This window comes from Anabas testudineus, chromosome 4, assembly GCF_900324465.2.
Source record: "Anabas testudineus chromosome 4, fAnaTes1.2, whole genome shotgun sequence".
NCBI lineage: Eukaryota > Metazoa > Chordata > Actinopteri > Anabantiformes > Anabantidae > Anabas > Anabas testudineus.
The window spans coordinates 22,901,150-22,915,090 of NC_046613.1; the positions used below are offsets into that span (position 1 = coordinate 22,901,150).

At 37.8% G+C, this 13,941-nt stretch overlaps 1 protein-coding gene across 2 annotated transcripts in view; it reads left to right on the forward strand.

Moving 5' to 3' along the window:
- The window catches only part of LOC113152522 (carboxyl-terminal PDZ ligand of neuronal nitric oxide synthase protein-like), a 146,784-nt gene that overhangs the window by 43,464 nt on the left and 89,379 nt on the right, over positions 1 to 13,941 (forward strand). For both annotated transcript variants that reach the window (XM_026345814.1, XM_026345815.1), the window contains exons 3-4: positions 10,010 to 10,102; positions 12,482 to 12,540. In XM_026345814.1, coding sequence (XP_026201599.1) covers positions 10,010 to 10,102; positions 12,482 to 12,540 — 152 coding nt within the window. The remainder of the gene's footprint in view (positions 1 to 10,009; positions 10,103 to 12,481; positions 12,541 to 13,941) is intronic.

A 13,941-nucleotide genomic window follows, 5' to 3' on the forward strand; every position in this document is an offset into this window, starting at 1 on the left:
CAATAAATGTTGTAAGCTTTAGACAGTAAGTCAGATGGTATTGATCGGGCTCACAGGGATCTCCCCCACTCAAGAGAATAAGAGAGTGATACCTCTGATTCTTTACATAGCACGATAAGCATCTTTTGTCTTGGAAGACGATCTACCTCTGTGTACAAATCCATCCAGATTTACGACCTCAGTGGGAACAGATGGCGAGGAAGAAGAGACATCTATCAGACAGAAGGCACAAAACTTGGAAACTAGGGGACAAGATGGACAGACAGTGACAAAGTGTCGGAGCAGAAAGTGTTTAACTATGCATTAACGCTGTGGCAGTCGACAGACAAATAGATTTCCAGAGTTTCCTATTGGATGCAATGAGACACTGTGCCAACAGTCTGGGATAGTCTCATTTATCAACCCTGGTGACTTCTGTTCAGAAGGTAATTTTTTCACACTGGAGACAGTCCAGATGTTGAAATGTCTTGTTGAATAGATGTGGGACAAGCGTGGGACCAACTAGCTTCTCTACTTCGCAACAAGAAGGTGGTTTGCAAGTCTTTATGCATCTTTTTGCCACAAAATGTACTCATTAACCCAGAGAACAGGTGTTAATGCAGAATAGAGAAACTGACAGCTCACTGCTCTTAACTCCCACTGTCAGCCTTGCTGAATTGTCTCTAAGGAGCGTACTGCAATAGTTCCCACTCATCTCTGGTAGTTGTTTGCATTATGTCCACAAAGGCAATGAAACCTTTTTTTTTTTTTTTGTGATTTGCAGTATGGCCAAAAGTATATAGACATTCATATATTAACATTACTCTTGAGATGGGGGCGCTGTTTCGTCAGTTATAGACCACTATTTGGAATGTGTGATTGAGGTTAATCATGTATATAAAACACATCTGAAAACTCTGGTCATCATCAGAGGCTAATTGTAAAGCTCTTTCACGTTCGCAGGATCTTGTTTGGTAAAGAATTAACGTTAAGTCTCAGCATTAAGCATTGAGATGTTCCAGAGGAGCTAAAATTAAATTGATCTGAAATGACATGTCGTCTAGGCAACTATAGTAATGTGCTACATATGGTGCAGCAGTTATGATATTGTCACATCACCTGTTCTAAAAAATGTGGTGTTAGCTTCCCTAAAAACGGTTGTCACTGCCAAAATCAGGTCTATTACATCCTGATACATAGGCAGTAGAGTAACTATGCTATTCATAATCTGAATTGTCAGTCATTTTAATAATTGATAGATTATTAGACTATCAAAATAGTCAATAGTAATAGAAAATCATTACATACAATAAAAACCTCCAGACTAGCTGATTGTACAGAAGGACACAACTTCTTTACATCAGTGTAATATGATTTTCTGAGGTGTTTTAAAAAGTATTATCTTATTAAATGCTAAATGTACAAGGGTATTTGTGCTTTTGTGTGTGATGTTCTATATACCAACATACAGTGGCAAGAAAAAGTATGTGAACCATGATGGATTATACTTTTTCTTGCCACTGTATATTGAATTGGAAATTTTGGCTTTGATTCAAAGACCTTGCTGCGTCGCTTTGATTGATGAAACGTGATGGAGCCTGTAGCATCTTAAACACAAATGGTTTTGTAAAATGAAATGCCTTTTCATAAACAACATTGCCTGAGATTGAATCAGCCACTGGTCTGTGGAGAAAAGGGAAGGTGGGAGAGGTAGGGGATGATGTGGAGAAAAAATGTAAGAGAGGGGGGATTCAGTGTTCGAACAAGAGTGTAAAGGAGAGAAAAAATATTGGGTTTCATGCTCTCAAAGTATGGCCGTGGGAATGATGGTACACAATCGGAGATTTGTAAAATCACAGGCAGCCATGACTACTGAGTTCCATATTGTCCTATTAGGAAATGTTATTCTTTTTGACAACTCTAGATAGAGGTAACTATTGAGCCATGCTGAGTAGATAATGAAAATGCCAAAGCATCTGATAATAAACTGCTTTACTATGTGAACATTCTATTGGATGGGTTAGGCCCCAGACAGCGACCAGTTTTTGAAGAGGGTGCAGTTAAACAAGGAATCAGCAGGTGAGCAGTTGTTGATGGAAGACAGTCAGGCATGATTCGCTCAGTTTTAGAAAGGAATACCATGTACATTTGCACTGTATGTACTGCTTTCTGTACGCCTCAATATATGCAGAGAAAACTACATTTGCAGACTCGACCTCAAACTTTAAACATGAAACACTTGTAAAGCACAATGAGCAGTAGCACCTGTGGCAGCAGCATTGAAAAGGAATCTACTAATTAGCCGGCAGAAGATGCTGAAATGACAGTGAATCTTTATACAGCCACACAGGCTGTGTTAGGATTGCTCCTTGTAACCCACTAGGTGGAAAATATTTTGATTGCCTTTGATGAAATACAGCATTCATTAGCACATGGTATGTAAATTACAAGGTCAGGCTGTGGAACATCCTGTTGGGTAGCTTGATCTAATGCCATTAATGTACGCACCTTATGTTTGCAGGAATAAAAGTATGATTTAGTTTTTACTTCACTTTGTTATCGCTGCAAATTGACAATTTCTTACCAAAACATCATTAATACACTCAGTAAAATAAAGGACTGTGTTGTGTTGCATGTCAAATCAAGTGGTGTGCCTAATTATTGTGCTTGTGTTCCTAAAAATTTCAGTAAGAGCAGTAGTGGCACTAGTGGGAAAAGTTAGTTAGGGGCCCTGAGAGATCATTACCGTATGTGCCTCTGACAACAGTTCAGAGGAGTCACCTTTAATTGTGACGCTTCAGGCAGCAGGTGGTTGCCACTTTTCATGTTGTTTTCAGCGTAAACATGATGGCAGTCAAATGGCCAAGGTAGGCTGCAGTGGCAGTGACAGAAGGTTTCAGCTGTTGTCGTGAATGAACATTGTTTTGCAGCTGCTTTTTCAACTTGGCAAAAGGTGTAATTACAAAGAGGAAATCAATAAATGAGCCGGTTGTGCTGGTTGCCTCAATTAAACACCTCTTTACTACCAGACAATAGAAATATCAGCCAAGAAAAAATGTTTTTGGGAAAACATTAGCTTCAGAGTTGGAGTCAGTTTGAGTCATGTTTTATATAAAAAAATGAAAATACAGTTTTCAACATGTCAAATATGAACAATTCTTAGTCTTAGCCCCTTTTAGACTGCCCATTTAAGGGGCCACTACTCACTGCGGCGGTATTCTAGTTTATTTCCACATTTATCAACATCAATGTGAACAGACACTGCAGCAAATACAGGCATTCGGCAACTACAACACCTACAGTATGAGAGCGTGAATGTGAGCCTTTTATACAGTATTAAAGCTGTGTAGGCCTGGCTTGCTGTCTTAACAGCTCACATCGTAGGTGTTCTTCACTTGGCAGTCCCTCTGGCTTTTCCTCGGAGGAAGGGTAGAGATGTTGTCTGCTTCCTCTCTCTGGCTAAATTTAGGTCACAATGATTGGTCCAAGTGTGCAGTCATTCCAGTAAACTGACTACCAGCCACTTGGATTCTGTTGTTGTACAATGCTCTCACTCACAGTTTCTATTAACTGACCATTTAAACTTTTTTTTTTTGTATGCCCAAAGCTGACTGATTGGAGACAGGAGATGACTCTTAAACCTTAACAGATGACTGAAAGGTTTAAAATTTTATCTACTAGTTAATTAATATGCTACAGTGGTACAAAAAGTAGATATAATATAAATACAAAAAAATAAACGACAACCACCAAGTTACTTGGTTGGGCCATTGATCTTTGCTCACCTCTGGAATATAAAGTTGTGCATTCACAAACAACAAGTGATTTTAAAGCTGGGAGATGTTCAAGGACGATTTCCCTCATACTGTAGGTGTTGTAGTTGGTGATTGGCTGTGTTTGCTGCAGTATCTGTTCACATTGATGTTGATAAATGTAGAAACGGTGAAACTATCACAAAATAAAGTTTAGAGAGAGTTTGTTTTGTTGGTCACAGATCATCATCTACGAAGTGCTTGATGATATAGATTTCGTGTTGAGTTTAAAATGATACAGCTAACTATCAGGACACCACAGACCTTAAAACTGAAATTAAATAGACTTCACCATTTATCATTTAATTTAAATTGTTGAGAAAAGAAAAATAAAACCAACCAAGCTGCTGTAAAAACAGTAATAACAGTAGGAGCAGAAACTTCAGGTGCTCTATGAAGGTTAAAACCACAATTTTCAGTTCATCAAGCACCTAATGACGGCACAACAGTAGAAAATTTAAGGAACCTCGTCTTTGTGTAATTATGAGCCTAATGATCTGAGCTGTTAATTAAACTTCATAGTATCAGTGTATCAGTGCTTCTCCCTCCCCATATCCTCTTCTTTTTTGTTCCCTTTGTCTCCTCTCTCTATCATTGTTTACTGGCCTCTTTATCCCGCTCCTCTCTCTAGAGTAGACATGTCATTGAGATGGATCTGTGCTCATGACTGGCCAGGGAAAAACCTCACAACTCAAAAGGCACTGATTTGAAATAGTGGAGTTTTCGTGGCTGTGTTTATGTGAAGAGGAGGTCTGACTGACTGAGCGAGGCTGCACACCACGCCAGTAAAGACTCGTATAAAAGATGGACAAGATGTTGGACAACAGCACTATAATCACCTCACACATCTTTATCAATGAGCTTGAAGCTTGAATGAGCTTAAATAGCTTGATTAACAGCAGAGCTGACTCCCCCGGCTCAGAAAACGCTCACATTGAACTCTCATTCTGACTCCCGTTAGCTGACCTCAGTGGTGTACTGTATGAGTGTGTCTGCATGTCTATTTGAATCTTTTATTTCACTACCAGCACTGTGAGCCTTCTGCGATGAATTGCAGTCATCAACAGAAATCCCGGCTTTTATTGTGCGCTACTGGCTCCCAGTTGATACTTTTGTGAGTGAAAATGGCACTGCTGGCTGAGGATGCTATTGTGTCAGTGTTTGTTGGCATCTTTGTCGCCAAAATGATGGATTATACTGGAAACAGGAGCAGAGGACCTTTAGGAAACAACGACCCGTTTATCAGGAAATGGTGGCTGGTAAAGTTAGACATGCATGATGGATGAGCCTATTCTTTGGCTTAAGTTTTCATTTCATTTATGTTTGTTTAAATGCATGCTAATATTTTGCCATGTAGAAGAACATAAGCACATTCTGTTTACTTTAACTCACAGTAGCCACAATAGAACCTGGGATGTCCTATTATTGGTGTAAATGAAAGTCATCATTATCTTCCTTACATATTAATTTGGCACCAACATAAACCTAATAATTTATGAAGTCGTGTTGCTCTATGTGTATTTGTGTGACGAGTTGTATTTTGAGAAGGGTTTGTAGAGATGTACTGGACAGAGTCTGCATCCAGCAGATATGGTATTTTACTCTTCCGTAACTACAGTTATCAGCCGCAGTTTTAATGAAGAGTCTATGCTGAAATGGTTAAACATCTTGAATTTGACCACGGTTTAGCGTTTCATCACTACACAAGACTCCCATCAATTTTCAAGAACTTGCTGAAAAGAGAACTCTTCCAAACCTTTCTCTGCACTTAAATCTTTCTCTGCACTTTAAACCTTCTAACTGAAGCAGCTCTTTCTAGAGCACATTACTTTATAATACTTCTCTTTTTGGCTTAGATATTTTACTTTGTACCTCACCTGTGGGTCGCTTTGGATAAAAACCTCTGCCAAATAAGTAAATGTAAATAACATTTTAACAAACAATAATAGGTCATGTTAAAGTAGTAATACTACTTCACTGGGTCCTGAATAAAAACGCTAGAAGCTTGTAGTAAAACATACAAGTCTGTTCTGAATGGATCATAGTTGATCCTGAACAATAGCTGGCAGTAGGGCAGACACACACACGTCCAGTTACACTGCATATTGCTTGGCAAAATATTGACTCATCAAAAAAAGTTCACATCGTTTCTCCTGAGTTCATGTCTGCTCAGCTTTTTTTTTGTTGTGTGTTAAAATAAAAGAATGATGACCAACCACAGCTTCAGAGTTGTGTAAAACATAAGGCACTTTTAGTTGTATTTATTTTATTGTGCTGAAGCCTCCAGACAAATAAGCAGCTCAGCATTTTTATTATTGTTTCCTTATCCACGCTACTGTGTCAAAAATTGAGTTCACTTCAGTCAAAATAATGATTTTTAATATAATTTTATGTGCAAATTATGGAGGCCTATCCAGCAGAGACATTAGGGGTTATCTTAAATGACCTAAAGCTGTTATCTGTGCTCATTAGAACACCCACACCGGCTCGTCGGCTGTCGAGGTGCTGCATTTTGGGTAAAGTTGGACTTCATAAATTGGCAGTTATGTGAAATAAATACCTGTGTGATTCCTCATTTGCTGCAGTTTCTATGGTACACGTGTTTTAATTACATATATTTAAACAGTATTCTTACATAACAAAAGTAGATGCAGCAGAGAATCATATTGTCCTTCAGTGGAAACTGAAAAGCACCAGGGAGAACTGTGTGGTGGTTGATTCAATGAGGTCGTATCAGAAAGTAGACAGGCTTATTAGACATAAGTGCTTTCTGTCATATTATACTGCATATACTTAGCCAGTCAAACCCTGCATGAAATCTGGTAAATTGCTGTTGTAATCATCTCAGTGGAGGTCAATCATGCAATTCACCCGGCACACCGTTTAAATCTTGCATGTGGAGCACAGTCAGCATTACAGCATATTACAACGTGGCCATAAAACCAGAAATAAAACTCTGACACATAAACATTTGTGCAATTTGAGACATAAAATATATTCTAAGAGATGGAGTGTTTAAGTTCTACAGGTTGTACAGTTCTGCAGGTAAAAGAAAACATGTGCAGCAACACATTGTCTTCTATAGATTGTACTGGGAATGATAACATGGGAAATTTTAATTGTAAGTAAATAAAGCATTAATTACATTCAGGGTTTCTTACCAGATGAATGCCAATTGAGCTTGTTAGCCCATTTCTGGCTGGTTTGTTACAGTTTCCCCATCTGCAGTAAAGGAAGGCTTTTTCTACTCTCTAATTTGGTGTATCCTTAAATATTAAATGTATTTCCTATCTCTTAAAACATGTGGAAAGGTTTACACTGTTTACACTGGCTTGTGTTCAATAGAACAGATCAATAAAAAAGAAAATATTTTTCTCAGCCAAAAAAATCAGTTCTACTGCGTCCTGTTTTCTTTCCTGCCTAAATGTCCAATTTTGCAGTACAGCATTCAGTTTTATGACTACAGTGCCATCAAATGTTTTTGTGATTGGAATCAAGTTAGGTTGTTTAAGGTCAAGGAAAGATGGTGAGGTGTGCTTAATAAAGAAAGATGTAACTGTCGCTTCACGCACAACTTTTTTTTATTAAATGAAACCTGTATGAAGTCTTTCTCTTCTAAACAAAGTGCTTTTGTTGCCCTGTTCACCCTGAAACAGGACACAACTCAAACTTTTAGTCTGCAGTTTGTCAGTCTTGTGCTTTATAGGCCTTCTATCTACCCCAGACACCGCTTTCTGATTTACTTTCCATTTATAAATCTAGTGATTCATTGCTGGAATCTATATAGAATCAACATCTTCAGAGAGAAACCTGCTTTTGACAGTGTCCAAACTGTAATTGGATGTGGAAACAAAGTACTTGTAAAACAAATCATTATCATTTCTGCTGCAGTTGCTTAACATTTTCCTCACTGACGGTTCATTTGTTGAGTTAATAATGAGGAAACTGAGAAAAGATGCAGTTCCTTCCATTAGAGATGAATGAACCTGCTGCCTGTTGGCTGGTCACTAATCGATTAGCACATTATGGTTTAGTGAAGTTCGCTCTGTTCTGTCCTCCCTGCAAACTCAGAAAAGCAATCACAAACTTTTTGCCTCTTAAACAAACAGATGCCCAGACAGCCAGGACTGTTGTGTTACAGTCAGCACCAGTTTGTAACCCAGGGTTGAGGAGCTGATTAAGATCCAGGCCAGATTTGTTAAAGCTCTTCGGCTTGCTTTTGCAGGGAGTGATGCTGACGAGGCCCTGAGTTCTGCATTCTGTCATCTTCCATTATACTGCAGCCATTCATACTTATATAGTCACTTTGTCAGCATTCAGGCAGAGACATATGAGATGTTCTAGTTCTTATTTTACTCTAAATCCAGATATGAAACAAGGACACCGCTAACAGCTACTGCAACTTTTGAATGCTGAAAAGCTGGACACAGATGTTGAGGTTTGATGATAATACATTTACTAAAATTGTCCTTAGAGATGCTCTATGTGTGTTTGGTAAACGGCTTCTGATATCACTTTAAAATGCAAACATAAGTGGACCTGAAATGATTCTATTTGATTAACTAGTTGAATGATTTTTGTACACTTGACTTTTTTGACAGGTAAAGCTAATTAGAATAAAACCAAATCAATATAAGGCCAGGGTGACACTTTAAAGAACAGAGGACAGACAGCCACAGTAGCAGAAATATTGACAGATTGATTGGCAGAAAGAGCCAGGAAGCAGCTGACAAAACATGAAGCATCTCCATTCAAATCTGATTTAGACATGATTAAATGCAAACAGGGACATTTCCCTTATGGTAGCAGTCTACAACACTGCAGATCTTTTTAAGGTGCTTCTGCAGCAACACTGAATGACAGTATATGGGCCACTTGTAAGAGTTTGATAGTCTTCATTAAAGAGAAAACACATTGGGTGGCACTGGGTGAAGTGAGTGAGCCATTGTTTTGTTATCTTTATCTTTATGTGGACTGGGATGTTTTGATTTCTTACTTCCGCACAGTGAGCAGGTTTTATTTAGGTTCATTAGTATCAATATCATACTAAAATTTGTGGCTTGTGGCTCATAACGCTTTTGCGTTTCCACAAAATCTAAGCGACAGATTACTTGAATGATATTTAAATGTGATGGTTTTGTGCTGATCAATTCAGAATACCATGCAGAGGATTATTCAGCATTGTGGGAAAGAGGGGCATTCAGTTCCTTGGACTTGAATATAAGCGCACGAGTCCTGCTAAAATATAAAAACCACTTAATCCACTGTGTTTTTTTCTTCTCTGTATCTGATATGCAAACGATTCTGGCTGCAGTGCTGCTGTTTGGCACTGCTCATGGCTCCATTAGAGGCAGCGGAGGTGATGGAAGCTGTCTCAGGCTGATCGATGGTGTTGAAATTGACTGTGACAGAGGTCTGTTGACCATGCTATGTTCATTCGCCAGGGCTGTTTGTCATTTTCTGTGACAAATGTGTTCATTAGTGTGAAACATTGAAATGGAGACTGATATGCCTGGTCTATAGCTTTAAGGATGCAAAGTGTAATTTTATATTTGTTAGGTGTTTTTTTAACACAATTTACACACTGCACTTGAATGTCACATTTTTGTACTTTTGGGAACAAAATCACTTCCCTTAAGCACTTAGTAAGTACAAGTACAGAACATTGCTCAAAGAAGTAGATGGTCATTCAGTTTCTCTAGCAACCTTTAAATGATGTTTCCAGTCTGTTCAGAGCTGAATACTAAACCTCGGTATTTCTTCTATACTTTTGTCAAGTATCAAAACCTCTTTCATCATGCTTGCTAAGACATTTACACACAATACAAAGCAAGTTTTATAGGTTTGCATTAGTAAAAATGAGTGAACACACATTTGATTTTATGTGGCATAAATCGATGTGTGTAACTTTAACTTTTTAAGGTCCTTGATAATATGCTGCTGTAAAAATTAGTCATATTTTTATGACTATAACTATATTTTAAGATGGATATTGTAGTTTTTATTCATTTAAGTCTTTTTAAATCATACAGTATAAAGATGAAGATGAAGATTTCTTTTAATTAGGTTGTCATTCTGCCTCGTAGTTCTTCAATCTCTATTCACACCGACTCACTCACATGTCCTGACAAATATTTGCTAGGATGTAGCAGTGTCACTGTCTACCTTAATCCACCAAAAACTTTAATACAAGCCTGTCTTCTGTCTTTTCTTTGCAGTATGAGTTCAAGGTGAAGAACATCAAGAAGAAGAAAGTCAACATCGTAGTGTCTGTAGATGGCGTGAAGGTTACCTTGAGGAAGAAGAAAAAAGTGAGTGCCCTTTTATTTTATTTTTTAGAACTGGGCTTCTATCTTGTAAAAGACAAATCTTCATGCTGGATGTGTTTACGGTGTTGTGCTGGTCATACCATTCATTAAGTGCAGGCCTGCAGCTACAGGCTGGTGTGTGAGGCAGCTTTTGGTGTAGTGGCTACACTTGTAATGTAGAGTCGCATGCATTTTTCTCATAGACAGTTGTTAGAAAGGGAGCTGTAAAACTTTTAATATGTTTTCTAAGTATCAAAATCACCCAAAAATATATGTTTATAATTAACCATGCCATTTATGTGAGCAGGGAACCAACAGGAAGAAGTCTTTAGCGCACATGCTCAGTGAGTTATGCATTACAGCCCCAGCTTTCACTGTGTAGTTATTTCTTAATGATTGAACACTAGATGTTTCGCTATTCCAGATCAATGTCCTGTATATTGTATTTGGCAGACGGAGATGATCGATCTCTGTCTCTGTCTAAGACTAAGGTGAGACTGGAGGGTTGGTGTTGAAAGACAAAGGGCCTGAGGGGGACTGAAATTATGAGAGAAGATGCAGAAGAAAAGCAAGGCACATGTTGAAGCTTAAAGAGAAACGGCAAAGAGAGTGTAGAGAGTTAAAAGATCAGAAAACCTGAAGAAAAGGGAGCTTGGAGTGCTGAGGCTCGAGACAAGTGGATGCCTTTCCAGGTACAGTGAGTCTGACAGTTGTAATCCACAGAGACAGACCTGAATCGACTTCACTTGTTGAGAAGCACAGAGTGTATGACAGGAGGAAAAACAGTGGATGGAAACAAAGTGGAGTTCACTTAGGACTGCTGCCCAGTCTTCTTTCCAGCATTTAGGGTTTTTTTCATCTTGGTTTGTTAATCCGGATTTGAGATTATTCCCATTTTTTAAGGTTCCACACTGCCCTCTTGAATTCTCTTGTACAACAACATTCAATATGTCAACAGAGGCGACCAACCTTCATGTATTTAAACTGCATGTGTGTTGCTCCATTCTCAGAGATTATGTGCACAGGGCCATAGACATGTACTGAATCACTGTGAGAGTCTGCACCTGCATGTGGGTAGGAAGATAAGTTGCTCACAAATCTGACTGCCTGTGAAAAGGTCAGCATGGCCAGGCTTTCTCAGCTGATTGTTACTCAGTGGCAGGAATGAAAGAACAGGAAATGAACAGTTTTCAGATTATTTATTATCTTCTAGAAATTAACGTGTGGTTGAGATGCAGATTGCATTCCCTCAGAATTCCCACAGCTGCAGAAGTTAAGTTTATTATTTTTATTTTAATAAGCATTTGTTGTAGTTGTTGTTGTTGTTGTTGTTGTTTTTAATCAAAATAATCATAAAACAAAAATTCAAGTAGAACTTACTGTAACATCTGTTACAGCCATATTTGCATTGGAGTCTCATTGAAAGGAGGCTTAATTTAGGATTCTATATGGTCCTTAAAGTAGCAGCCTATTTATTACACCAATTTAAATTCCCAGTCGTGTAAGTGTAGGAGTGTGTCTGCATAAGCACATTAAGAGGGATGTCAGGCTCCCAAGCTGAGAAACACACCATGTATTTATTACATTTTTACAGTGCAATGACAGTTAAATTAACAATATCTCAAATTTAGCAAAAGGAAAATAAAAAATATCTTAATATCAAAATCGGAAACGGAATATCTATCTGATGAATGAATGTTGTAATTTATGCCTTTCGGCATTGGGTAAATTTTCCAGAAATGTGTTTTGAATGAGGTCCACAATTTTGGATACGTTTACTTTTCAGGCCAGAGAGGATGTTACGAAGTAATTTGAATTATGTGTTGTACTGGCTGATGGATAGAATATAAAAGCTATCAGTATCAAATCAACTGGTGAGCTGGAATGAAAGGACAGTCAGGAGAAGGCTGTCTTGCCTCCACCTGTTTTCTTGTCTCGTTTGGCTCTCTGATTGGAAAGCTGAAATGTCAAGTGAGGCTGTTTGCAATCTATTTACATCTCTGAGTATGACGGAGGCAACGAAAGAGCACAGATAGCAACTATTGAATGATTGAGTCAATAAAGCTGTGTGGAGATAGAAATCAATATGAATAATTCCTGGGAGCTCACGTGTTGACATTTTGATTGTGACATTAAACTGGAATATAGATTTAATCAAACACAGAAAGAAGAATGGAAAATGTAAATAAATGTCTGAAAGATGGAGCTGTTATAATAAAATATACACCAACAGACAGTATAGTGATAGGAGGGACAGAAAAGAACATACTTTTCAATACAGTTTTTGGTTTAATGTTCAAATAGGGCATTTTCCACTTTTCAGTCCTTACTTTTATTTCTTAAAAAGCTTAAATTTGAACAGTTCTGTGTTTGTTTCCACAGAAGAAGGAGTGGACATGGGATGAGAGCAAGATGATGGTGATGCAGGATCCTATTTACAGGTAAGCTGCCCAATAGATATATTTTGTATGTAACGCTCAAAATTCAGATTTATTTATTATTTAATTCGTATCGTAACAATGTCTCATTGGACCAATTTTAATCCAAACTTAATTAAATACGCTGTGGTGGCCCAGGAAATGAGAATCTTTTGTTTCTGCTACAGTGGACATTGAAATCTGGCAGAGAAATGAGAGAAAGGTATTGTAGCTTGGTGAGGATGAACTTTTACTGACTCCAGAACAGAGCAGCACAACAATTTAAAAAAAATAGATTACTTGTTAGTCAGAGTTGATATATGAACATGGAACACACTGTAGTAGAACAAAGAAGGACTGAAATTGCAGAAATTTGGCTAGAATTTTTTTTCATCTACTGACAGTAGTGGAGTAAATAAAGAGTAAATAAGAGTAAATAAAACAAATATAGAGAATAAACATAAAAATATTATTTCTAACAAATGTGGACAATTCAGCAACATATCAGCCAGATTGAAGTATTTAAACATCAGCCATATGGTGCCTTTACATGCACTTAAATAACCAGGTTACAGCCAGTTTTCTTAACTAAGCTAATCTCTCTAGGTACATTTCTCCTAGAGAATAAATATTTCTCTTCCATGTATACACATAAGGAGGTTTCTAATCTGTCTTTTATATTAGCATGACAAAAGCTGCAGACAATCATTACGCTGCTAGAGTATCTAGATGATAGAAGGCATCATGACGCTGCTTTATTTTTAAATCAATCTGAAAAAGTTTGCGCTCTAAAGTTAGCATTATGTCTGTGTGTCTTTCTTTTACAGCAGTCAGCTTCCCCGAAACATGCAGAAAAAATGTCAGGAAACATCTGTGATTATATAGTTAAAATCTGTGAACCAAGTTTCCAAAATAAGTCAAGTAAAATTAGATCTGCTGCATCTATGCATCTATTTATCTATATGTAAACTCGTCCCTGATTACCAGAGAAACCTGGTTTCTCTGAGTAACCTGGTTTTTAAGTGCATGTAAACACAGTCATAGTGCTGCTCTCGGACAGTATTATGTTTTTCTGCAGATGCCTTTTGTAACACACTTCTACCAAAATCACAAAATCACTGTGTGCTGTTTTATCCACATCTTAAACATCCTGAGTGGTTTCTTACTGGCAGCTTGAACCTCATTTGTTCCATATGGTTTTTGGATCAAAGTACTGTGACACCACCCTTCCTAAACCTTTGTGATTGTGGAGGTGTGGGTGGGGGATCTTTCATTGTTCTGTGATGTGTTTGTGAGGGAGTGGTAGTTAAAAACATTAATTACCACTCCCTCATGTTTGAATGTCCATCATGTGGTTGGCACCACACATGTCTGATACTTCTCCACTCACAAAACATGCTGATAAATGAGGTTCTTTTTTTTATA